General features: G+C 44.7%; 1 protein-coding gene across 1 annotated transcript; it reads left to right on the forward strand.

The window, feature by feature from the left end:
- Positions 1-2,930: 2,930 nt before the first annotated feature.
- Positions 2,931-26,094, forward strand: thumpd3 (THUMP domain containing 3). The gene is given in 10 exon segments (XM_087994511.1): positions 2,931-3,393; positions 3,396-3,568; positions 4,198-4,275; positions 6,661-7,209; positions 14,909-15,039; positions 17,641-17,710; positions 20,639-20,754; positions 22,252-22,359; positions 23,508-23,631; positions 24,274-26,094. Coding segments are annotated over 10 exon segments (1,623 nt in total). The 5' UTR covers positions 2,931-3,302; the 3' UTR covers positions 24,457-26,094.
- Positions 26,095-27,795: the final 1,701 nt, after the last annotated feature.

Here is a 27,795-nt window from a genome sequence, read left to right on the forward strand (position 1 = left end):
GGGGAGAGGGAGGGGGAGAGAGGGGGAGAGGGAGGGAGAGGGGGAGGGGGAGAGGGAGGGAGAGGAGAGGAGAGGGGGAGGGAGGGAGGGGGAGAGGGGGAGAGAGAGGGAGGGGAGAGGGGGGGAGAGAGGGAGGGGAGAGGGGGGGGAGGGAGGGGAGAGGGGGGGAGAGAGGGAGGGGAGAGGGGGGGGAGGGAGGGAGGGGGGGAGAGAGAGGGAGGGGAGAGGGGAGGGAGGGAGAGAGGGGAGAGGGGAGGGAGGGAGAGAGAGGGAGGGGAGAGGGGAGGGAGGGAGAGAGGAGGGGAGAGGAGAGGGGAGGGAGAGAGGAGAGGGGAGGGAGGGAGAGAGGAGAGGGGAGGGAGGGAGAGAGGAGAGGGGAGGGAGGGAGAGAGGAGAGGGGAGGGAGGGAGAGAGGAGAGGGGAGGGAGGGAGAGAGGAGAGGGGAGGGAGGGAGAGAGGAGAGGGGAGGGAGGGGAGAGAGGAGAGGGAGGGAGGGGGGAGAGGGAGGGAGGGAGGGGGGGAGGGAGGGAGGGGGGAGGGGGAGAGGGAGGGAGGGAGGGGGAGAGGGGGGGAGGGAGGGGGGAGGGGGAGAGGGGGGGAGGGAGGGAGGGGGAGAGGGAGGGAGGGGGGGAGGGAGGGGGGAGGGGAGAGAGGGAGGGAGGGAGAGGGGAGAGAGGGAGGGAGGGAGAGGGGAGAGAGGGAGGGAGGGAGAGAGGGAGGGAGGGAGAGGGGAGAGAGGAGGGAGGGAGGGAGAGAGGAGAGGAGAGGGGAGGGAGGGAGAGGAGAGGGGAGGGAGGGAGAGGGGAGGGAGGGAGGGAGAGAGGAGAGGGGAGGGAGAGAGGAGAGGGGAGGGAGAGAGGAGAGGGGAGGGGGAGAGGGGAGGGAGAGAGGAGAGGGGAGGGAGAGAGGAGAGGGGAGGGAGAGAGGAGAGGGGAGGGAGAGAGGAGAGGGGAGGGAGAGAGGAGAGGGGAGGGAGAGAGGAGAGGGGAGGGAGAGAGGAGAGGGGAGGGAGGGAGGAGAGGGGAGGGAGGGAGGAGAGGGGAGGGAGGGAGGAGAGGGGGAGGGAGGGAGGAGAGGGGAGGGAGGAGAGGAGAGGGGAGGGAGGAGAGGAGAGGGGAGGGAGGAGAGGGGAGGGAGGAGAGGAGAGGGGAGGGAGGAGAGGAGAGGGGAGGGAGAGAGGAGAGGGGAGGGAGAGAGGAGAGGGGAGGGAGGGAGGGAGAGAGGAGAGGGGGGGGAGGGAGGGAGAGAGGAGAGGGGGGGGAGGGAGGGAGAGAGGAGAGGGGGGGGAGGGAGGGGAGAGAGGAGAGGGGGGGGAGGGAGGGAGAGAGGAGAGGGGAGGGAGAGAGGAGAGGGGAGGAGAGAGAGGAGAGGGAGGGAGGGAGGGAGGGAGGGAGGGGGGGAGGGGGGGGAGGGAGGGGGAGAGAGGGGGAGAGGGAGGGGGGGGGGAGAGGGAGGGAGGGAGGGGGAGAGGGAGGGAGGGAGGGAGGGGGAGGGAGGGAGGGGAGGGGAGAGGGAGGGAGGGAGGGAGGGGGAGAGGGAGGGAGGGGGAGAGGGAGGGAGGGAGGGAGGGGGAGAGGGAGGGGGGGGGAGGGGGAGAGGGAGGGAGGGAGGGGGAGAGGGAGGGAGGGGGAGAGGGGAGGGGGGAGAGAGGAGAGAGAGAGGGAGGGAGGGAGGGAGAGGGGAGAGAGGGGGGGGGAGAGAGAGGAGAGGAGAGGGGAGGGAGAGAGGAGAGGAGAGGGGAGGGAGAGAGGAGAGAGAGGAGAGGAGGGAGGGAGGGAGAGAGGAGAGGGGAGGGAGGGAGAGAGGAGAGGGGAGGGAGAGAGGAGAGGGGAGGGAGAGAGGGGAGGGAGGGAGGGAGAGAGGAGAGGGGAGGGAGGGAGGGAGAGAGGAGAGGAGAGGGAGAGGGAGGGGAGGGAGGGAGGGAGGAGGAGGGGAGGGAGGGAGGAGGAGAGGAGAGGGGAGGGAGGGAGAGAGGAGAGGGGAGGGAGAGGGAGGAGAGAGGAGAGGAGAGGGGAGGGAGGGAGGGAGGAGAGAGGGAGAGGAGAGGAGAGGGAGGGAGGAGAGGGGAGGGAGGGGGGGGGAGGGAGGGGGAGAGGGAGGGAGGGGGAGAGGAGAGGAGAGGGGAGGGAGGGGGAGAGGAGAGGAGAGGAGAGGGGAGGGAGGGAGAGGGAGGAGAGGAGAGGGGGGGAGGGAGGGAGAGAGAGGGGGGGAGGGAGGGAGGAGAGGGGAGGGAGGGAGGGAGGGGGGAGGGAGGGAGAGGGGGACGGAGGGAGGGGGAGAGGGAGGGAGGGGGAGAGGGAGGGAGGGGGAGAGGGAGGGAGGGGGAGAGGGAGGGAGGGGAGAGGAGAGGAGAGGGGAGGGAGAGGGAGGAGAGGAGAGGGGAGGGAGAGGGAGGAGAGGAGAGGGGGGGAGGGAGGGAGAGAGAGGAGGGGGAGGGAGGGAGAGAGAGGGGGGGGAGGGAGGGGGGGGAGGGAGGGGGGGAGGGAGGGAGAGAGAGGGGGGGGAGGGAGGGAGAGAGAGAGAGGGGGGGAGGGAGGGAGAGAGAGGGGGAGGAGGGGGGAAGGATGATGAGGGAGGGTGATGGTGGATGTTGAGAGCAGGTTAAAGAGTGAAGGAGAGAGATTGGTGTAGGTGTGTGTGGCAGGGTGATACTGTTCCTAATCTAATGGAGAAAGGTGACCTGTGCCCCAGTCATTGGTGTGCATCTGTGCCCCAGTCATTGGTGTGCATCTGTGCCCCAGTCATTGGTGTGCATCTGTGCCCCAGTCATTGGTGTGCATCTGTGCCCCAGTCATTGGTGTGCATCTGTGCCCCAGTCATTGGTGTGCATCTGTGCTGATTTCATCTCCAAAGATATTTTGATTATTTTCCTGTTTTCCAATTTTGTCGATTTCTGGGTGAAAGTTCCCATCAGCAGCTTTGATCGTTGGCAGCCAGAGACAGAAAGGCAGCCAGCTGGGAAGTGGGAAGGAGTTACTGAATTATCACTGGAAAGTTTGATTAATCTAACTGGTACTGTTCTTCCAAGTACAGTCTCTCTTTCAGCAGGTGATTCTTTTCTGATTGGTAACTTACTTCAAAGCCAAGCTGTCACCTGTATCACACTCCCCACTGTCAGAGGTTGACATTAAGAGTAATGTTCCAGTTCTGAGGGAATGCTGCTCTGTTACCATTGCTCTACATGGCAATAGTGGAAAACTGAGCATAGCGTTAATTAATTGGCTGTAAAACACTTAGGTTCAACATGAGATTGTGAAAATTGCTCTGTAAATGAATATCCTCTGTTTTTAAATCTCGAAGAGATGCCTGTGCTCATTGGAGATGCAGACAGACCAATTGCAGCTGAAGTTATGACTGAAGTGGAGCAAGATCCTTTTGGAAATGGAGACCTGGAATGAAGCAACGTGATCGTTCACAGGAAAATTGGGTCACCGTTGGAGCAACAGTTCCCACCGGTTTTGAGAACACTGCTGCTGAGGAGGTCTTGGAAAAAATTGGATCTGAGTCCAGGATCAGCAAGGATCGAGGAAAGATCTACTTTGAGGTCTCCACAGATAATCTATTTCAGGTTGGTCTACATTGTTCTGTATATATGCTTTTCCATTCCATGCATGTAAAAGCAGTGCTCCCCTGACTAGTATCCCATCCAACATGAGTGAGTGCTAAATCCAATTTCACTGCACTGTGGTCTTTATGGATCTGCTTGATTGGTAACATTTTTGCGTCTGAATCAACACTATGAGGATTTGAGGCACATTGTCAAGGAGTTGAACATACAATCTAACTGACCCCACAGTGCCGTACTGAGAGAATGCTGCACTGTTGGAGGTGCCATTTGGGATAACTGTCCACTCCAGTGGCACAATTTGAAGACCAGGATGATGGAGGATATTCTCCTGGTTTTTAAAAATATTTATCCCTTAATCATTTATCCCATTACTGTTTCTGGATTGTGGGATCATTCTGTGCACACATGTGCTGCATTTCCTACATTACAACAGTTCTTCAAAAACTGTTTCTTTGATGCAGGGTGATGTGGAAACCAACAGGATGAGAGCAGTTAAATATAAATTTGGCTCAGAGCAAAGTTCTTACTGAATACGCCACCAGTAAGACGACTGAAAATTATATTCTCATAACTGCTCCTTCAACTACTGATTCATGGAAATTTCATATACATATTTCTCTCTATTTCAGATTCATCTTTTGAGATCTGTTGATAATCTATTTGTTGTTATCCAAGAGTTTCCCCATTACCAGTTTGGTGAAACCAAGGTAGGTGTGTAATTGGGAATAAACTAAATGTGAATGTGAATTAAAGGACTTGTTAAAGAAAAACTAACCTAAGTGCTGGACATCACTTTTTGATCCTGACATTACCATCTTATGAATTTGCTATTATCATGAACCTGGTCCTGGCCCTGTTTACCTGTTGCTGTCCCCACTTCTACTGAGAACTACATTAGGCCCCTTCTCTGCTGAGCACAACTTGTGACAGTGATCCAAACCATTTTATAATGTAGGCCAGCAATTATCACAAGAGGCATTACTTCTTGAATCATGCAGTGACTCTCCAACTAGATGACCTAACCACTCTGCCACAGTAATAGCTACTGAAAGTCCCCTCCGCTGTGCCCTGAGGTACAATCACCCCTCCCCCCCAAAATAAAATCCACCGGCCCCGATTTCTGTCCCACCAGTAGCTGGTGAATTCCCTGCAGCCCCATATAAGCTTGATTCTGGTAGATGTATGATCGGAGGGGAAGCTAATAACAATAGGGGCACAGTATAGAGGAAAGCACAATTCGATGGCAATGAGGGAGGAGGATAAATGAAAATAAGTTACTAGAAGTTAGGAAGATGATCAGTATTACATGAAGGGGGAAGGGAAAAAGGGTCAGTATGTCAAGGGAAACCCAATGTCAGTTTGAGTTGTGGCGTTTAACAAGGGTGAAGAGAGAGAGACGACAGATAGGGGCAGCTTGAACAGAGATTGAAGGGCAGCAGCTTGAATGAAATGGTGCAGCTTCATCTGAATTGGAGATGGGAATAACTGCAGGTTGAATTGAGTGAGAAGGGAAGAGGCTAAAGAGGACCAGAATAATTGAGAGCATAGGAAAAGAAGAAGAGGTGGATAAGGAAAAGCAATGTCTCTGAGGCGTTGAGTAACTCTGAACTGAGACAGGTGTGGCATGAATATTAGAGAGTTTGACTATCATGATAAGATTTAGTGAATTGATGAAATGTAAAAATGATTACATTCAAATCAAATTTTAAAAATGCAAAAATTCTAACTTGCCAGTATTCCTTTAAGAAATGCACCATCAAATTTGTACCTTTCACACTGATAATTCACTCTTCCACCTTTCTTAATTTTATTCATTCTAGTCTCCAGTCTAAGTCATAGTATTTTCTGTCCCCTTCCAGCTTAAAGTGCAAACCCCTTCTTGTTGTTTAATATCTGGGCTAATAATAAGCTGTGACTTTTGGAACTGTACAGTGTTTTATGACACATCTGGTCTGCCTTGGTGAGTTTCTGGATGACCCAGTGTGTTGTCTCTCCTTGCTCATCACAACTCCTTTCCCGAAGCCTCTGGTATTTGCTGGCACACTGACCTGCCCTCAGTATTTTGCCCAAGTTGCCATTCCTCATCTGTGGACTTACAGAGGGCATTCAGTTGAGACCAACCCTGTCATAGAAAGTCAATTTTCAGTGATCGGTTGTAGGAATTCCACCTCCTGTTAGTTTACAGGGCAGCAGAAACATGAGTAGGAATATTTTTTGCCTATCCCGTATTGCCATTGAGATGGTTGCCTTCTAGAACTGTTGCAGTCCATTTGATGTAGATGAACTTACAATGCCAATTTGGAAAAGAGTTCTAGGAGTTTGAACCAGTGACACTGAATCAACGACAATATATTTCCAAGTCAGAATGGTGAGTGGTTTGGAGGGAAACGTGCAGATGGTGTTCCTATGGACCTACTGCCCTTGTCCTTCTAGATGGATGTGATCAGGGATATGGAAGGTGCTGTCTAAGGAGCTTTGGTGAATTTCTGCTGTGTATCTTGTAGATGCTGCTATTGGCTGCTGCTTGGAATGATAGGTAGAGGGAGTGAATGTTTGTGGTTGTGTTGCCAGTGAAGCATGCTGCTTTGTCCTGGCTGTTACCTAGCTTGACCTGCACTCTTTGAACAGAAGTAATCATTTCTTTCCATTTGCTTGATTAATCATTTGGCATATTAATTAGTCCTCCATAATCGATTCACGGGAATACAAGCCTGGTCCATGTAACCTTTTGTCAGAATGTAACACTTCCATTGATCATTCTGATTGATCTGTGTGGCATTGTTCCAAGGCCAGTATATCCTCCCCGCTGTGCAGTGCCAAGTATTAAATGAGGTGTTCCAGGTGAGTTTCAACAGAACAGTATACAGCTCGAACAAAACTTGTATTATTCCAGTACTTGCTTAATAAAAGGCAACCTCCTGCTAGCATCTCCCTGCTCTTAGTCAACATAGTGCCCAACTGAAGGCCTAGAGAGGGTTTTAATATCTCATCCGAGACCTGTTACTTCCGATGTGCAGCACCCTTTCAGTACTGCGGTAGCGTATCCGCCTGGATTTTATTCCTGTCTTGAAGTGTGCCATTTTCTTTAATAGGAAAGTGTCCTGGAGGACTTCAGACAGTTGGCTCCCCAGCTTCTTTGGGACTGTCCCCTTAAAGTTTGGGAATTGAACAACAGTCTGAAGAAAAGGAAGGGCCAACGCAGGAAAGGCAGCCGAGGATGTGGCTTAGGTCCAGAAGCATCACGTGAAACTGGTAAAATTAAAGTTGGCCAACGGGAGCCTGCTCCCTCTGACCAATCAGCTACTAATGATCCAGCACATCTTGGGACAGGATTGCCTATTATCCACTCTGGAGCAAGTGGCGATCAGCCTGATGAAATTGAGGAGTCCAGCGATGCAGTTGCTCCCGGGGTGGTGCTAAGTGACCAAGCAAAGATTTCACCTGAGGGGCTTCAATCTGACAATGACTGTCGTCCAGCAGCGAGTGAGGATGAAGGAAAGGGACTGCGTCGCTTCCGAGTCACCTGCAACAGAAGTGGGGATAAGCACAACTTCACCTCAATGGAGGCAGCCAGAGAATTTGGTGGAGCAGTGCAGGATTTCTTCAAGTGGAAGGCCGACATGACCAAATTTGATGTGGAGGTATGTAATTTATTTAATTTCCCCACCATGAATTTCTTTGCTCCCCTCCTGAAACTGTCAGCTGCTTTGAATTATTGTGTTGTGGGGCCAGGCTGCGAGAATCAGACGGTCACATGACTGCAGGCATCCTTACAGGCTGGCTTTATCTTCTCTAAGATCCACACAAGCACACTCTGAGCTCCCAGTTCCCTTGCCACTTTGAAACTGTCTCATGGTTGCACCCGTTTCAGTGGGACGAAAGGGAGTAAGTGGTAGTGCAATGTCTGAAAGTTCCAGGTGATTCATCTAAAAGTACGTTCAGTCAGATGCTGGAAAATCACTGGCTGGAGAGCAGGGCTGATGAACTATTCAGTAAGCTTCAGCTGCTTTCATGCTTTACAGGAGTGGTTGTATTTCTGGGAGTCACAACTTAAGTAAAACAATGATCTGCATGGGATTAACTGATGTGTTTTTTTAATTCATTTGTTCGAGTGTGGGTAGTATTTATTGCCCATCCCTAATAGATGACTGGCTTCCAAGGGTCATTTCAGAGGGCAGTTAAGAGTCAACCATCCTGCTGTCAGAAGTCATGTGTAGGTCAGATTAGGTAACGTTTCCTTCCCTAAAGGGCATTAATGAACTGGATGGGTTTTTTGCAGCAATCGACAATGGTTGCCATTAGGTTAGCTTTTGCTACCAGATTTTCATTGATTCAAATTTGCCATAGTGGGATACCAGTCAAATGTCCCAGAGTTTTGGCCTGGGTCTCTGGATTACTGGTCCAGTGACAATACCACGACATCACTGCTGCTCATTAAAGATAGAATTAGATTCTATTGTGCCTGCATTTGTGGAGAAAAGACATTAGACTCTATAAGTTGAAACAGTTTACATGACTAGATTTAAAATAGCCATGATAGCTATGGGTGTGGAGTCGTTGAGTATATTCATGATAGAGACTGATCGAATTTATTTTTATAGATATTTTTATTAGAAATTTAACATTTTTACAAGTTTACAAGAATAAACAAAACTCTCAAATATAAACATTGATATACAATTAAATCAAATATACAATAGCCAACATTTAACAAAAGAAAAAACAAAACTCAACTATCTACTAATCTAACCTACAACTAACCAGAGTGTATATTTAAGTCTCTTACATGCTCGGAATGTGTTAACATCAAATGTAATAAAACCCGTATTCGTGCGGGATTCCTCTCCTAAGGGGCCCCGGACCAGCAGGTTTGTAATCTCAATTAAATAAAAGCCCTTGTTAGGATAGCCGAAATATCTGTATTTATGTAATTCAAGAAGGGCTGCCATATTTTATAAAATAATTCGGTCTTTCGGTGCACCATATTTGTAAGGAAGTCAAGAGGAATACATTCCATAATTAATCTGTGCCAATTTGAAAGTCCAGGGGGGCCCCTCAGCCACCCAGTTCACCAAAATATTTCTCCTTGCACAGAAAGAAAGAATAGAAAATAGTATCTTCCCGTACATGTCCAGGGAGGGTAAGTTCAAAAAGCCCAAAAGGAGAGATACTGGGTCCACTTTAATTTCTGTTCCTAAAATTTCTGGATCGAATTTTTTTTGGTGAATGAAATGACTGTCAAAAGACATTGTTAGCTTGCTTTTCAAAATGTAACTTTCTACATGCTCACTGCCAATTCTGCTTCCCACTTCCTTAGTCTCCTGGTCGCTGCCGATCTTCTCTCCTTCACGACAGTCCATTAGTAGAGCACATGGCTCGGCACGGCCATATTGCTCGAGCTGTCACTTATTCCTGACTGTGTTGTGACCTGTACCAGATAGCATCTCTGTGAGAGGCCGTTGCACCCCTTCTTGCAGGCCATCACCACCTCCAGGATCTGCTCCGATATAATGGAACTACTCATCTTGGCTGGCTGCGAGGTCTTGATATTCCTCTGGTTCCTGGATTAGTGGTGCTGGAAGAGCACAGCAATTCAGGCAGCATCCGAGGAGCAGCGAAATCGACGTTTCAGGCAAAAGCCCTTCATCAGGAATAAAGGTCGGTTGTCGTTAATGGAGATGGAGAGGTCCAGGAAGGGGAGGGAGGTGTCAGAGACGGTCCAGGTAAATTTAAGGTCAGGGTGGAATGTGTTGGTGAAGTTGATGAATTGCTCAACCTCCTCGCGGGAGCACGAGGTGGCGCCAATGCAGTCATCAATGTCGCGGAGGAAGAGGTGGGGAGTGGTGCCGGTGTAATTACGGAAGATCGACTGTCCTACGTAGCCAACAAAGAGACAGGCATAGCTGGGGCCCATACGTGTGCCCATGGCTCCCCCTTTGGTCTGGAGGAAGTGGGAGGATTAGAAGGTGAAATTGTTAAGGGTGAGGACCAGTTCGGCCAAACGAATGAGAGTGTCGGTGGAGGGGTACTGTTGGGAACGTCTGGAGAGGAAAAAATTGAGGGCATGGAGGCCCTGGTCATGGCAGATGGAGGTGTAGAGGGATTGGATATCCATGGTGAAGATGAGGCGTTGGGGGCCGGGGAAACGGAAGTCTTGGAGGAGGTGGCGGGCGTAGGTGGTGTCTCGAACGTATGTGGGGAGTTCCTGGACTGGGGGGATAGGACAGTGTCGAGGTACTCTTGTTGGTCGTCATTAATGGAGATGGAGAGGTCTAGGAAGGGGAGGGAGGTGTTAGAGATGGTCCAGGTAAATTGTTCCTCCAGGCTGGTAAGGTGTCAGATGTGCTGTGCTTGGGACCTCACTCTTTACTGCCTGAATTCAACAGCATGTGAAGTGAGTTCTAGTCTGTCATCATTCTGCAGCCTCAAACTAGGCTATATTCTTATCAAATCATGTTCCGTGGTCTGGCCTCCCAGAGCTGAGTGGCCATCAGTCTCCACCCTTCAATCTAGATCTTGTCTGGATGGGTGCTCCCAACAATTTTCAAGAATCTTGTTACCATCAGGATTGGCTTGATCGACACGCTTATCAGCTATCTTTACCATTCACTCCCTTCACCACCAATCCACAGCAGCGTATACAAGATGCATTGCAATAACAACAACTTGCAACTCATGATGTCCACCATCGAGAAGGACAAGGGCAGCAGACACATGGGAACACCAACACCTTTGCGTTCCCCTCCAAACCGCTCATTCTTTCTGACTCTGATCTGTCAGTAGGTCAAAATCTTAGAACTCCCTTCCTAACAATACTGTGAGTGTCCGTACATTAAAGGGCTTGAACTCTCAACATCATCTCCAAAGCAACTAGGAATTGACAATAAATTCATGCTTAGCCAGCAATGCCCACATCCATGAATTAATACATTTTTAGAAAGTCAAGAACCAAAGAGTTTGAGGATGTGATACAAGAGAACCTGGAAATTTTCATAAAAAGTTTAATAAGGCAGTCACACCAGAGGTTATTATACAATCTTAAGTGGGATAGGAAGTACTAGTGTTGGATTAACAGATAGAAATAGAAAACCAGGTGTAGAAACAATCAGGTTGTTTTCAGGTTGGCAGGAAGTAATTTGCTGAATACACAAGGGTTAGCGCATGCATCTCAGTTATTTGCACACTGCCTCAATGAGTTAAAGAAGGGACTGTATTCATTGCATTCACTGATGGTATGCTGTTAGATGATAAAGTAAGCCAAGAAGCAGATGCAAAAAGGCACAAGGAGATGTAGACAAGTTGTATCTCTGGGAAAAATATTTTTTTCAATGGTGAAAGACTGGAACATGTTAGCATTCAGCAGAACTCGGATGATTTTCAGCACAAATCAGAGAAGGTTAACATACAGGTGTGGCAAGCTATTAAGAAGACAATTAGTAGATTCGACTTTAAAATAAAAAGATTGAAGTGTAAAATTGAAGAAATCATTCTGATTTAACAGAGAGATGGTGAGACAACACTTGGAGGATTGTATACCGTCTTCTTACCTAAGGGAAGTATACTTGCATTGGAATATCATAAAATTTCATGAGATACAATCTCATTCAGAGGATCTATTAGGAGAGCTGATTTCACTGAAGCATAAAATTTTTAAGGAACTTATCAAGACAGATGCTAAGAGGATGATCCCTCAGGCTGCAGAGTCTAAAACTTTAGATCACAGTCTCTGGATAATTGTTGGCCGTGGAGTCTGAGATGAGACATTTCTCCTTTCAAAGGGTAAAACATCTTTGGAATTCTGCACCCCAGATAGCTGTGGATGTGGAGCCGTTGAGTATACTCACGATAGAGACTGATCGATTTTTTTTTTTTGGCTTACAAATGAAGGATAAGGAGTAGTGAGAGAAGGTGGCTTCATGATCTGGTTGAATGGCAAAGCAAACTCAAAGATCCAATTAAAAAGGCATATACATAATTAAGTGCACTCCTTCCTCCAACCCCGCATTCATGTACTGCACAACGTATTGGGAAGTGCTTTGTAATCTCAAAAGTAATGAGGAGTAACTAAAGAATATTAATTCATGTTCACAATTCAGCCATTGCCTGCTGAACTTCAGATAACATCCATTACGAATCTCCTCATGTTCTGTTCTTATAAGTTGCTACTTCTTTCTGTTATAAAATTGGTAAATTAAAGCCACTGTCTTCAGCTCTCACCCAAACCTCACATCCTCATCACCAAATCTGCCATCTTTTCCGATCATTTTCTCAGTCTGAACCAAATTATTTGCATCCTTGGTGTGCCATGAGACCCTGAGCTGAGCTTCCCACAGCATATCCTCTCCAACTTGTAGTCCACCACCTTCCTAAGATTATTCAGCTCTGATGTATTTGCTGCTGAGACACTTATCTGTGCCTTTCCTTATTCCATTATTGCATTATTCCAGTGTTTTCCTGGTTGACACCCATCTTATACTTTCCAAATCTGAACTTCCCCCAAAGCTCTGTTACTCCAACCTAATTCCCACTATTACTTATCACCTCTTTGCTTATTCATTTTCACCAGCTACAGACACCACAGATCTAAAACTCTTATTCTCAGGTTCAATATTCTCCATAGCTTTCTGTAATACTCTTCACATTTACTCCATTCTAAGATATGGGCATTTGTGTAACTCAGTCTCTTCGTCCCACCATTAGCTGCCTTACCTTATGCTGTTAAGACCCTGAGTTTTAGTATTCTGACTTGATTTATGAAAAGATAACCCAATCTGTCATCAAGTTTGTTGTCACAAACCAAAATTTGATCCTATTACAGTTCAGTCTGTTTCAGTCAAATTAAGACATTCCTTAAAACCTAGCAATTTGACCAAACATTTTGATATTTGTCCTAACATATTGTCTTTTGTCTCTGTGACATAATTTCTGTTTGTTTCAGTGTCTGTGAAGTGCCCTGGGCAGTTAACTGTGTTAAAAGGTACTGTATAAATGCAAGTTGATATTGAAGTGTTGTCAGCTGAGGGTCCAGTAAACTCTCTCTTGTTTCCAATCTCATACTCTAAACAATATGTTTTCCTTTGACAGTCTTTGAAGGATTGTTTACTAGCTAACCTTGATGAGAGTACACTGTTGACCATGGACATTGGATCAACGCAAAGCTACAGTAATGTCAGAAAATTTGAAACCACAGTTTTAGTTTGAGAAAGCCAGATTTGCACAGCACCAAGGTCATTAAACCCCATTCCAACAGTTGAGCTGTTCGGGTCACTGTGTAAAAATTAGCATTTGAAACACCTTCAAATTGAGAATATTTCTGCAGAATCTGGAAGCCTGCCACTTTTTGAGGTAGTGCTATGATATGGAAGTCCAGGGTGGTACTCAATTTGATTGAAAGAGACTGAACTGTAATAGGATCAAATGTTTGTTTGTGACAATGGACTTGATGACAGATTTAGGTTAGCTTTTCATAAATAAAGTGATTTCTTGGAGGTGGTCTGTTGCAGTAGACAGCATCCCTGTCGCCGAGCAGGAATCTCAAGGTTCAAGCTCCACATCAGGACGTGATGGCCAAGGAAGGTGTGATTGCAATGTAGCAAAAGAAGTTAAAATATTTAAATCCTTCCAGTCGTATAATGACAGATCGGAGCAATGGGGGGAGGGGGTCTCCTGGTCACCCAGAACCTGCAGAAGGCAACAGCACGTCAAAGCAAATTGCCCTGTCTAACCATGAACCAACATAGGGCAGTCTGTGATCTCACCGTTCTGTTAGCTGGAGAGAGAGAGAGAGACTTCCCACTCCCCCTTCCACCCAGATCTGTCAGAGATGTGATGGACAGCCAAGAAACTCCTGGTTGTTGAGCCATTAACATTTTCTTTAACAAGTAATATATTTCTGTCTTTGGAGAGAAGAATAATTAATTATGGGGTTACAAATTACACTGGTAGATGCGTACTGAGGTGGTGAGATAGTCTTATAGCACGAAAACAGACTCTTTAGTTCAACCAGTCTGTACCAACTATGATTCCAAACTAAACTAGTCCCACCTGCCTGCGCTTGGCCCATATTCTTCCAAACATATTTTATTCACGTGCTTATCCAAATCTCCTTTCAACATTGTAACTGTACCCACAGCCACCACTTCCTCTGGAAGTTCATTCTTTCTCCTCTTACCTTAAAAATATGCACCCTTGTCTTAAAATCCCCCATCCTGATGAAAAGACACCTGCCATTCACCTTATCTATAATCCTCATGATTTTATTAACCTCTATGAAGTCACCCCTCAACCTTCTACTGTCCTACTGAAAAAGGTCCCAGTGAGAAAAGACAAGTGGATCAGTGGATAACACTGTTGCCTCACAGCACCAGAACCCGGGTCCAATTCCAGGCTTGGGCGACTGTATGGAGTTTACACATTCTCTCCGTGTCTGTGGTTTCCACTGGCCACTCTGGCTTCCTTCCACAATCCAAAGAGGTGCAGGTTAGGTGAATTGGCCATGCTAAATTGCCCATAGTGTAGGTGAGGTGTATTAGTCAGGGGTAAATGTCGAATAATAAGGTTGGGGAATAGGTCTGGGAGGGTTACAGTTCAGAGGGTTGGTGTGGACTTGTTGGGCCAAATGGCCTGTAGGGATTCTATGATTCTATCCAGCCTCTCCTTTATAACTCAAACCCTCCATTCCCAGCATCCTGGTAAATCTCTTTTGAACACACTTTTTAGCTTAATAATATCCTTGCTATTACAGGATACTCAATGGGAACAATGATCCCTGTGTTTGTGGGAGAGGATGAATATTCTCTGGAGTGCAGCAGGTGAAGGCTAAATTGTGAACATGGGATGAATAAATATCCTTGAGTTTCTGCTCATTAGCTTTGGGAATAAGAATCACTTCCCAATGAATGGTACATGTGAGTTTGGATTCGAGGAAAGAACGTACTCAATTAGATAATTGCCTTTTTATTTCATGTCAATGTTCTAAAATGTGAATATATTATAATCTAATCTTAAACTTCAAGATCAATAATGTAAAAGTGTGATGAAATACAACAAATCATCTATCTGATGTTAAACTAAATCTGTCTACAGTTGATTTATTAAATCTATGCATTGGTGTAACAAAGTGAAATATTATGGGCAGAAGGCAAATCGACAGGATGTTTCTTTGGGGACAGCAGGTGGCTGTTGGTGTTGATGGTGTCATTTACTTCATTTGGAAATAACCATGGTAACGGTGAGGTGTACTTTGCAGTCTGTGGGAGGTGAATGACGCTGCTGTGCTCTCATCATTGACTATCTTGTTTCTGTCCTGTGCAGTCTATTTACACATCATTTACTTTGCAGATCCTACTTAACATTCATGATAATGAAGTAGTGGTTGCTATAGCCCTGACAGAGGAAAGTCTGCACAAGCGAAACATAACACACTTTGGGCCTACAACTCTTCGATCTACTTTAGCTTATGGGATGTTAAGGTATGATTCATGTTAGCTATGTAGCAATGCCCATGGGAGAAATTGCCACTTACATGAGATACTGTAGGCTTCCCATTTTCTTTGGATCTCTATCTCAACACATGTCGATGCTTAAGTGTGCGTAGGAGGGAAATTGGTGTGTGGCAATATTGTGTTTAGACAGTCTGTCATGCTGTGCTGTTTCAGTCATCCAATTAGTCTGACTCTTGTATTTTCTTCATAGCAATTTTCCTTTGTAAAATTGATTTCGCATTCATTCCATTTGGTTAGAAATCACCATTAAAGGCATTGAGTCTGTATTTGGCTAACCTCTTCTGATTGTGATAGTTACAGGAGAAATATGATGAGCTTGTGGATTTCTTTATCTCTACAATCCAGACGATCTAATCAGCTACCTCAAATTTTGGATCATCAGTCTGCAGCAATCCCTAAAGAGACCAATAGTTTATAAAGATAAATTTAAATTCTGAATGACCAGCTGTTCTACTTGGCCACTGGGTGAAACTTTATCTAAAGCTCCCCTGGCGTTATAACTGAACTTAGATGTTTCTTCTTTCTCTCTACCTTTCATGCTGTCTTCAGATTCCCTTTGTCCAGTAGACCCACCTCCTGATTCCTCTGTCCTCTTCCCTCTGAACTGCTGACCATCCAATTTCACCTCCGTTTAGCTGATTTTGTTAACAGTTCACTCTCTCTGCATCTGTTTTCTCTCCCTCTCCTTTAAATTTGACAATATCACCTCTTTCTCAACAAACAACCCTTGTGCATTCCCAATTTTAATTGCTTCATCACAGGTGGCTGTGCTTTCAGCTTCTTGAGCCTTAAATCCTGGATTTACCATCCATCCACCTCTCTGCTTCTCTATTCTGCTTCTGCCTTCGAGACACTCCTTAAAATCTACCCAGCTGTTGGTCATCTGATCTAATGACTACTTATGTGGCCGAGTCATAATTTGTTGAATAATGTTCCTCTGAAGCTCCTTGGGACAGTTGGTTACATTAAAGGCGCTATATAAATATAAGCACTTGTGATTTGTGGATTCTTTAACGCTTTCTAATTTAGCGATTTTTGAGAAGATTTGTAGTTCAGGTTGATGATAAGTCTGTAAGTTAGCTCGCTGAGCTTGAAGGTTTGTTTTCAGATGTTTCGTCACCATGACTAGGTAACATCATCAATGAGAGTCCCCGGTGAAGCACTGGTGGTACGTCTCGCCTCTCTATTTAAAGATCTTGGTTTCGTAAGGTGGGTGATGTCATTTCCGATTCTTTTTTTCAAGGGAAGATAGATAGATAGACTCTAAATCGATATGTTTATTGATGGAGTACTGGTTAGAATGCCATGTCTCTAAGAATTCATCCATCTATCCACCCAAACTTTGGGTCCGCTATGTAGATGACATCTTTGTCATCACAAAACGGAATAAATTAGAGGAAACATTAATAAACACCAGCACTTCACCGAAGACACTCTGATGATGTAACCTAATAAGGTGACAAAATGTCTGAAAACAAACCTTCAAACTCAGCGAGCTAATTTACATACTAATTTATTTCTTTCAAATTTTGAATCATCTGTCTGCAGTAATCACTGTGTGGAGACCAATAATTTATAAAAATGCATTTAAATTCTGAATGACCAACTGAGAAGATCACACAACAACACTTTAAGGTTCAAGACCTTTACTGTAGTAAGTGAGCTTATTATTCCCTCAATTTTGTTTTAGCAGATTATCTCATTTGAAAGGCAGAAACCTCTGACAATGCACCTACAACACCAAACACTGACATAACATTATGACACGTCCCTGTTGCTCCTATCATACCCCATGTACAACTCTGCTTAGATTTCTGAGAGGCTTTGTATATAATCATAGATCCTGATTTAAACTTGAACTCACTGCTCTAGCTCAAAGTTTGGGTGAAGATTTGTAGCTCGGGTGCTTGTTGTTGTGGTTCTGTTCACCGAGCTGGAAATTTTTGTTGCAGACGTTTCGTCCCCTGTCTAGGTGACATCCTCAGTGCTTGGGAGCCTCCTGTGAAGCGCTTCTGTGGTGTTTCCTCCGGCCTGTCCCTGCTGCTTCCGGTTGTCAGTTTCAGCTGTCTGCTGTAGTGGCCGGTATATTGGGTCCAGGTCGATGTGTTTGTTGATGGAGTCTGTGGATGAGTGCCATGCTTCTAGGAATTCCCTGGCTGTTCTTTGTTTGGCTTGCCCTATAATGGTAGTGTTGTCCCAGTCGAATTCATGTTGCTTGTCGTCTGCATGTGTGGCTACTAAGGATAGCTGGTCGTGGCGTTTCGTGGCTAGTCCACAAACTCCATCAACAAGTACATCGACCTGGACCCAATATACCGGCCACTACAGCGGACAGCTGAAACTGACAACCGGAAGCGGCAGGGACAGGCCACTATAAATGCCGGAGGAAACGCCACAGAAGCGCTTCACAGGATGCTCCCAAGCTCTGAGGATGTCACCTAGACAGGGGACGAAACGTTTGCAACAAAAAACCCCAGCTCGGCGAACAGAATCACTGCTCTAGCCTTATGCTGGAGTAAATTTCTAATCTTCGTGATTCTTAATTTTCCATTTAATTCTGTATTACAGGCTTTGTAAACCTCAGCCAACTGACATCATTGTTGATCCAATGTGTGGAACTGGAGCAATACCAATCGAGGTGAGGTATTGATGAGAACAGATCTCCTGAAAAGCAATGTGGTCTCACCAATCTACACATTGTATGCATTGAATCACACTCAAAATAACAAATTTTAAGTCTATCACAGGTATTTTCTCTGGTTCAGTTCTATCAGTTATTTTTGGAAGATGATTCTATAACCCTTACATTTGAGATTTGATAAGATGAATGGTGGTTGTCTTTTCCCTAGAATGGGGGATTTCAAGGCTAGGAGGCATATTTTCGAGGCTAGAGGAGAAAGATTTAAAAAAGACGTGAGGCACTTTTTTTTTTACACAGAGCATTTGTGTGTGGAATGAACTTTGAGAAGAGGTGGTGGATGCAGGTACAGTTACAATGTTAAAAAGACATTTAGATAAGTACACAAATAGGAAATACATGGAGGGATATGGGCCAAGTGCAAGCTCGCAGGACTAAGTTTAGTTTGGGATTATGGTCAGCATGGACTGGTCAGACTCTGTTCCCGTGCTGTATGACTATGACTTGCGCTGCCTAAAGCAATCTTCTACTGATCGCTCCTTCAGCAATTTTTCCCTTGTCTCAATATCTCTGTCATTCACTTTGTTTCTTCATTCATTTTTCTTCCCTTCATCTTGATTTCTCTCCCCCACGTGTTCTCTCTCTCTCTCTCTCTGTGTGACTGTAGCTCAGTTAGTAGCACTTTCATTCCTGAGTCAACTCGAATAGGAAGTCGATGCTTTGATTAGTGTTCCGACACTGATCACCTTGTGCATAACATCGGAGTGGCTGTGTGTGCACACGTCCGAATGGGAACGTTGCTTGTAGGGGAGGAGCAGAACTAAGTGACACATCTTGAGAATAAGGGGGTCTCCTTTTTAAGATTGGAATGAAAGGTTTTTTTCTTCTGGGGCGTGTGGGATGTGGTATTCTCTTCCCCCGAAAACAGGAGGCTGGATCATTGAGTAGATTGAAGGAGGATTTAGATACATTTTTGATTGATTAGGGGGTTGTAGATTATGGCAGACTGACAGGATAGTGGAGCTCAGACCACAGCCATGGTTTTATTAATTGGCACAGCAGACTTGAAGGGCCGAATGGGCTACTTCTACATTCCTGACACCCACCTTTACTATTTTGTTGCTTACAACTGTACCCTCTTGTCATGATGCCAACATTATTTATCTTTACATATTTTGAACTTCGAATAAAGCCCATCTGGACAGACGTAGCACTCAGCTATGACCCACGTATACTGCACTGAACAGTGCAGACTGAGAGGTTGCCACGTACTGTGGATAACGTGTGTGACGTTAGCTCATCTCGGGTGTGTTGATGGTAGGTGCGTTAGTACAGGGATAATTAGCTAGGATTCTCCCTCTCTGTCACCCCGGGCCCTCCCTCACATCCCCACCCTCTCTTACTGCAGTACCCAGATACCCCAGCACAATGTGGTGAGTGCAGCATTGTTTCGGAGGACGTATGGTTTGGGAATTTGTTCGGCTCTTGGATTTTGCTCATTATTTCTGGGATTGTTGTAGGCTGATTAATAGATTTTGATTGCAATGATTGGTCAATTTTGTTATTATTGTAATATGCAAATCACAAAATGGTAAGAGTGAACTAGAAGCTGTGTTTTCACCTGGATTTACTAGGATTTACTGAAACATTGATTTAAATTTTATTGCATGTAGCAACCAAAATAAGACCTCTCAAGTAAGCAAGTTAAGTCTCAAAACTCAACTTGGCTATTACCCAATTAATGGTGGAATTTAGGTACAATTCCAACCTATAGTTTCTGACTCTGATTTCTGAACTCTGCTCCACGGAATCCTGGATTTGATTTCTCATACAGTCTTCCATCCTCCAAGTTTGTGGTGTGACAGTTTTGCTGATCGTTTAGATTCTTTCATCCATAATATTGACTACTCCTCTGAAGCTATTAGGTCTCTGCTTGCCACCTTATCAGAAGTAGCTTCCCTGTTCCTTGTTGCATTTAGCATTGACTGTCTGTTTGAAGATGCAGCATTCCTGAGATTAACTCCTTCAATTGCAGGGCAATCATTTGTCTTGTGCCATAAGGCAGCCAGTTCTCAAGCAAATGTCAAAATAGTTGTGTTAAGTGGCTTCAACTCCTCCTCCCAGATATGGCTCATTGCTTTCAATTCCTATATAGGTTTGTCCTTGTCTCTTAATAGTTTATTCTAGACAAAGTTGTTGTTTCTTCTTTCACTCTACGAACAGTCATTAAAGTTCTGAAGTTTACACTGTTACAGTCTGTTGAGTCAGTGGGTGAGTTAGAGGACAGAACTCTGGGCTGGTGGAATTGTGGCCTAGCATGAGTTGGCACCTTCACTGGGCAGAGGTGGCACAGACATAAGTAACACTCAAAATTCATGACCACTTACTTCATCCCTTCAGGTAAATTCTCACTTTGATGCGTTGATGTTCTTGCTAAGTCACGTTTTTTGAGTTGGATTCAGAAACAATAGATTAAACGCTGCCACTGAAAATGGCCCTGATGAGATTGGACTGTCTGTGTAATGGTACACTATCACAGCTGAATAAGAAAAGCTGGATGGAGCGGTCGATTTCTTTTCTTGTCAGCCATTTTTCTTGTAGATGTCCGAAGTAGTAGTAATTTTGAAAATCCTAACTATGTGACTTGGCTGGTGTCCAGAGTGATGCTGCTGAGAGTCTGGTCACTCCAGACTTTCTTTGCTGCCTCTTCAACACACATCGCTACATTCCATTTACTGGTGATAAATGGGTCAGCCTAGCAGAGATGCAGATCTGGCTACGCTGTGGTCAAAATGTTTTCCAAACAATCAAGGGTTCTCTTAATTACTTCCACCTGTATGAAACACAGTAGCACTTTGCAGAAGGAGTATGTTTTGTTCACAATGCCTTAATTTGTGGACTTTATATCTAACTTTTATACCCCTCCAGGGAGCATTGGAGTTCTCACAGTGTTACTTCCTTGCTGGAGATAACAACATACTTGCTGTAAACAGATCTGTGAATAACATCAACTCTCTACAGAAGAAGAGACTGGAGAAGGGAAGGTAAGGATTCATCCTGTTGCACGCAGTAATGACTGAATTCTACCTTTCTCTGAGTAAATAGAGGATTTGTTATGAGTGTACAACTGGGACAGTAGTCAACCTTCAAAACTCTTCTTGCAGAATTAAGTTTTTCCAACTCTTAATTTTTCAGTAAGCCCCAGCTCACCTGAACATATTGCCAGACGTGTACATTTTGTAATTGATGTTAATGATCATTATCCAGGAGCTGTAATCCTCAGGTAAAGAGAATCTCAGTTGGGATGACCTGCCGAATGGCCAAGTAACCTGCTGAAACCTGTTCTCCAGGCTCTTTCGTGATGGCTATCTCTTTGGGTGAAAAGTGTGAGGTGCACAAGTAACTGTACCTGTCCCATGTCAGGGTCTTTAGGAGAACAAGATGTCTGGGTTAATGCTTACCCTGCTTGCAAGTTGAAATTTTGTATCAGAAAAGCAGAAGGTTCCTGGAAAATTAACAGCGATTGAACATCAAAAGTCAGAAATTGTAATTATTTTTCACTTTCAAACGAAAATGTCACTTAAATACCCAAAACGTAAGAAATCACCAAGGATGAAAAGAGAAAATTAACCCCCACGCGTATATATACACACACACACACACACACACACACACACACACACACACACACACAAATTATCCCCCCAACAAACGCAAAAGGAATTAAGGGCTACGGGGAGAATGCGGGTAAGTGGAGTTGAAATGCCCATCAGCCATGATTGAATGGCGGAGTGGACTCGATGGGCCGAATGGCCTTACTTCCGCTCCTATGTCTTATGGTCTTAAACACACTCACCCACACACACTAACATCACTGTGGGTATTCTTCCATCCCAAGAATTGCAGTGGTTCAAGAAGGCAGCTCATCACCACCCTGTCCAGGACCATAAGGATGATTGATAAATATTGGCCTAGCCAACAACATCCACATTCCATGAACAAATTAAAAATGATCAGCTGTAGCAGAATTAATTGGGCGGGGACCAGACTGATAGATAAATGTCTGTTGCCCTCCAGTATTCTGTTGCCTGAGTACTTTGTCCTAGTATTGTTTCTCAGCATCCCCCACAAAGGTTCACTTGGCAAAGCTAATTGATTACTAGGCCACGCAGACCAGCTGATTCCCAGGTTTACTTCCAGACCTCTGTCGAGTTAGCCAGTCTCAGCTGGGATGATGGCCGAGGCCTAAGGCACTAGGCCTAACCGGGAAGGAACATCAATCCAGGTTCCCATTCCTGATGCCTGTCCCATGATTTCCTTAACTAAGTATCCTGCAATTGTTTACTGTCTGGGCTCCCACTTAAAGGTGTATCCTTGGTCTGGTTTTCTGGGACACCTGGCAACTGTGGGAATAAGGCAGCATGTTCAGGGTGAGAGTAGGGGCTGGTGAAAGGTAAAGACCTGATTGTGATGGAGGCTAACCTGAGGCTTCAGTTCACATCCATTCCTTTACTGAATTGTGTTTTATTCCACCTTTTCAGGGTTACCTGGGGCATGCCACTGGATGTTGTACAGTGGGACATCTGTAACCTACCACTGAAGACCAGTTCTGTAGATGTAATTATATCAGATATGCCTTTTGGAAAGAGGTAAGTCATTCTGATTGTGAAATTAATTTATTTATTATAAACAGAGCAACGAATCAGCTGTCTGTTTAAGGGACCTTCTGGACTGCAAATGTGGTTGCCTCGTGCTTACTTAATAATGACATGTAGTAAGCTGGTATATTCTGGAGTTGTCCTTCTATGGTATTCTGCATGTTGTTTTCCACAAAAAGTACTTAATTCATAACATATGTAAAAATATATTACAAGATATTTCAACTTGACAATTCTAGCAAGTGCAACAAAATTCAACTAATAAAGTACCTTTTATGACCACCAGCACTTTATAGGCAATGCAGTATTTGAAGTGTAGTTATTGTTGTAAGGTAGAATACACTGTAGCCAGTTTGTGCACAGCAACCTCCCAAAAAGAGCATGTGCGATTGCTTGGATATTTCGGGATGTTGATTGAAGGATAAATACGGGCCAGAAAATCAAGAGGAGCATCCCAGATTATCTTCAAAATTGTCATGGGTGTTCATATCCACTCTGGGGAACAAACAGAGGCCCTAGCCTGTGCAACACTCCCTCAGTACACCACTGAGGTGTCAGTCTTGGTGTTGTGCTTAAGTCTTGAAATAGGAAACAAGTTCACAACCATCCAACTCGGAGACAACAGTGCTACCAACTGAGCTATGCTGACTAGCAGAGGAATACTCTGCTGCTGGCAGTGAACTCATTGCCTTGCCAAGTAGGCACTTTGAGCATTGCCATTCCTTAGTGATCCAGAGCTGGACTCTGATTTCCATTTCTATTCAGGAAGGTTGCTAGTCCTTCTGTTAACCTTTCTTTTTATTAATCAAGGCTTAACTGGCTGATTAGGTGCTGATCAGCCCATCCCTGATCATGTTTTACATGGCTGTTGCTGTTTGATTATATCCGCTAGCTTCTACCTAAGCTGTTGCTTCGGAGTTGGAAGATTTTATGACTGATTAACTGGCCACAGGTCACTGATTTGGCTCTGGTCTGTGCTAGTTGATCGTGGGATTGTACAGCGACAATACATGGTCTAAGAAGAGAACAAGTAGCCAGTGTCTTTGTTGTGACTTCTATTGTTTTTGGGGTAGGTTAGAATGCAGTCTTAAAGTTCAGAAAATATTGATTTCTTTTTTAATATATGTTGGAAAAACTAGGATAGGCTCGAGAAGGAAAAACTGGGACCTGTATCCAGCCTGTCTACAGGAAATGGGGCGTGTGTGCAGGCCAGAGACTGGCAGAGCAGCCCTCCTAACACAGGACAAGAAATGCTTTGTAAAGGTAAAATGATGCCTGTATTGCTGGGATTATCCTGTTACTCTAAGACACGGAGCTACCGATTAAATCATTTCAAATGCTTGTATTTCATGTTACACAATAACCTTTGTACTGTCGTCTGCCAAGATGGTTGTATTGACAAATGAGTGCACATTACAGAGATATCCCATCAGCTGTTTGTGAATGTAAACAGGGATGTCAGACTGAGGTTACCAACAGTGTTTATACTGAGGTACTTTTGTGTTTCAGTCCTAACGCACTGAGATAATTCCACTATCTAGCATTAAATTTACAGAGCAATTTAGACCTCCCACAAACACTCCATTCCCTAGACTGGTCATCCTAGGAGTGCACCCTAGAGAGAGGAGGGGGGAGGGGGCGTGGGCAGGGCATGTGGCGTGGTCAGTGATGATAAAGGTGTGTTTGCCTATTATTAGACTGCCAGGACCTGTTATCTACAATCTTAGTCTGGTGTCAGAGGTTACCTGGAAACCATGGAACCATATTCCAATACACAGTAGTATCCCTCCAAGCTGAGGCAGGTTTGGAAACTGTTCTGGTTTTAATCACGGATTCTGAAATTGTAATTTGTTGAGAGCCTGTGACCTGCAGAACTTAAAACTGGTGTTTGCTTTCTTGCTGCAGGCCATGTCAAGAATGGGGCACCTCTGGAGGAAGTCGCACACTGTCTGGGTGAATGTCGGAGGACTCCATGCTGCTGTATACTTGCTGAAACGCACCAGTCTTTCTCTTGACAGATTATTTCAGAGACCTCAAGATTCTGCTACTAGTGAGGAAATTCCCTGTAAAACAGGGGCAAAAGAATAAATGGAGCTTGGAGTCTGCACTCACAAGGGAAAACATTTTGTTTGGGCTAAAAATGAGCCTTGCTGCAAAAGAGGGGATATGTTGCTGTCAGTTTTACATCCAGGAAATCAGAGTGAGGAGGAGAGGTGCATCCTCATGCCAGTTAATATCGGGTAGCATTTTCAGATTTCTGAAGCCTTATCTACTTGACTGAAGGATGCAGGATAATTGTGTGCAGCATTTTAAAAAAGCAAATACCTGTGGGGATTCACATAGGGAGAGAGAGAAATTTGCATAAATGACCATCTCTTTAACACTGGATATCAACCTTTACCTCTAGGAACCAAATGAGAGCACCCCTGAGTTCACTTTCATGGTGTTTTGAAATAGATCTGTTGCTGGACTTTGACCATTTTTCCACACATCGGTTGTGAATGTTAGTCAGATGAACAGGGCCAAGGAAAAATATAGGACACTAACAATGGGGAAAATCTTTCCTTCAAGTGAACTACAACCAACAGACTGCAAACATTCTAAACTTCAGTTCAAGAATTTCCTGTTCTGTCTGTGTTTAAAACTAAAGAACGCTTGATGAAAGTTCACAGCCAGTGTCAAATATTTAATTTTTTGGGGTGGATTTGTGGTATTATAATAAGAGGCTAAAAGGTAAATGTTTATTCTCCTCCTCTTCTATATGTTTAGTCTCACCTCTGCTAAATGATTGATTCTCTTCCTTCGTGGTTGAAGTTTTCAGCAAGATTTCTTTTCCCTATCTGCCATGACCGCTTTAAAGTAATGGGCTTTAATATCTTGCTTTATAAATGCATTGCACTGTAATGCGAGGCAATAATGTTCCCAGTTCAGTGCCTGGATGCTGGTTTTAATAGTTGCCTTCATTGCCTCTGGATTATAGAGGTAATGGAAGATTAGTCACCATTGCCACTGCTCGTCAGAGCAAGTGTAGAACTGTTGGTTGATGTTTCTCCATGATTAAATTGTTATCGTTTCAGGAGAATAGAACTATATTTGATTTGAGCTTCACCATTTTCTAGTGTAGAGTGAAACTCTCACTAGCCTTTAGAGTTATATTCACATTCTAGTATTTATCTGGTGCTTTAACATATGAAAATGAAAACTAGCTGACCACTTCACACTGTTTATAGTGCAGTGACTGCTAATGTAGACACCTCTTCAATTTGGGGTATCTTATGTTGTTTGCTGTGTAATGGGAAGCAGGACTAACGACTGGGATACCTTCAGCTTGATGATTGAAGACTGACCTAATTGTCCTTACCGCAGTTGCATTAAGATTAAAATACAGTTAGCAGAAATACACAGGCCTGGCAGCACCTTCTAGAAAGGGAAGCTGTTAATGTTTCAGGTCAAACCTTTTCCACTATTGTTTGCCTCTCAACAGATGCTGCCTGAAATATGAGAGAAATTCCAGCATTTCCTGTTTTTATTTCAGATTTCTAATGTCTGCGGTTTTTTTGGTTTTGTATCATTAAATGTAACATCGGTGATATTAAACTGAAGAGTTTTCCCAGTGTTTTGATGCTCTGAGAGGAGTTCGTGGGATTGCAGCTGAACTCAAATGATACATTTTGTTATATTAGAAAATTATTTAAATTTTACAATAAAGTTTTGTTCTGATTCCAAGGTGTTTGACCATTTTACTCGGGGATACTGTCCCTGACAATACTCCTCAACAAGAATCAAATATCAAACTTAAAATAAGACAAATTTAGAGGTGGTGAATGTTTTGAACTGGGCTGCTGAGTGGGGAGAGATCTGGATAGGTATCTAGAGGCAAATCTGAAAGAGAAAAATAAAATGGTACTGGCAGTTTTGATATTTCCAGCACACACTGAAGTGAGAATGATCAATATGAACTTTCTGGCCCTGCAGGTACCTGGCTTCCTGAGTTTAAGTGTATTTCCTCTAATTCTCTCATCTACTGAAAGTGCAAACTTTTACTGAGCTAATGCTTTGTGGGTACCATTGTGTCAAACTGTGTTTATTGGGGTTGAGTTGGTAGGTTTAAATCAGACATTCGTGGATTCAAGTCCGACAGTAGGAATTCAGCATAAACCAGTGCAGTACCAAAGGAATGCTGTACTATTGTAGAATTTCGAATGAGACATTAGACAGAGGGTAAAGCCTCAGTTTAGTGAGTTTAAAAGATCCCACTGCACAATTTGAGAAGTCATCTATTAGCATATAGATAATAGAGTAGTAAAAGGTGGAGTTGAGCCAATTAGAGACAGAAAAGGGATGTCCACATGGAGGCAGGAAGAATGGCTAAGATATTATGTGAATGCTTTGTATCATCCTTTACTAAGGAAGGAGCTGTTGTCTTGGTAATGGTGACAGAGGAAACTCTTTCCCTCCAAGGATTCAAGATGGTTAAGAAAGCGGTTTTGGATAGACATGGTACTTGAAGTTGACACGGCAACAGGTCCGGATTAGAGGCATCCAAGGATTTTGCAGGAAGTGAGAGTGGAAATTGCGAAAGCACCAGCAATCTTTCAGTCCTCCCCTCAAGTTACGATTCAGAGGTGTAGCTTTGCAATGTTAATGATCAGGCAGTTATATGGAAGCTCATTTCAAGGTGAAATGTGACACCAAAGTTATGAACCCGCTGGCTTTTTTCAGACTGTTACCTGGGAGAAGCATGACGACAACAGAGAGAGGACAGAATTAGGAGCAGGGACCAAAAACAAAAGCTTCGGTTGTCTCAATATTTAATTGAATGAAATTTCCACCCATCAGTACTGGATGTAGGATAGACAGCCTGACAAGTAAGGAATCAGGACAGGTGATGATGAATTAGGGCTGGATCTATGTATTTGTGAAAACTGATACCATGCCTTTGAATGCTAAGGTGAGAACCAGGAGTGGCCCGAGGATAGATCCTTATGGGACAGCAGAGGTAATGAAGCTGGAATGGGAAAATCGGCCTTTGGAAGAGATTTTCTGGCCACCATGATGGGATAAGGATGGAACCAGGTGAGAGCAGTCTTACCCAGCTGGATGACAGTGTAGAGGTACTGGAGGAGTTTGCTGTGTAAAACCGTGACAAAGGCTTTGGACAGGTCAAAAAGGATGAGAGAAAGTTCCAATAATACAGGTTGTTATTTGTGACTCATATTTATATGTAAAAGATGTCAAGACAGGGGCAGTGCACAACACCCAACAACCACATGAACTGGCCTTAGGCTGTGTTTCAACTTCCATATTTGTACCATGTAATATATAACAGCATCGATGATAAGAATTGATATTCTGAAGCTGGTGTGTCCAAGGTTATTCTATCGCCCTGGAAAGCTTGACTGGGAGAGAGTAAGCTTTCACAGCTTG

The sequence above is a fragment of the Chiloscyllium plagiosum genome, unplaced genomic scaffold (genome assembly GCF_037043375.1).
Source record: "Chiloscyllium plagiosum isolate Xiang-an unplaced genomic scaffold, Cpla_swu_hap1 HiC_scaffold_14, whole genome shotgun sequence".
In the NCBI taxonomy this organism is placed as follows: Eukaryota; Metazoa; Chordata; class Chondrichthyes; order Orectolobiformes; family Hemiscylliidae; genus Chiloscyllium; species Chiloscyllium plagiosum.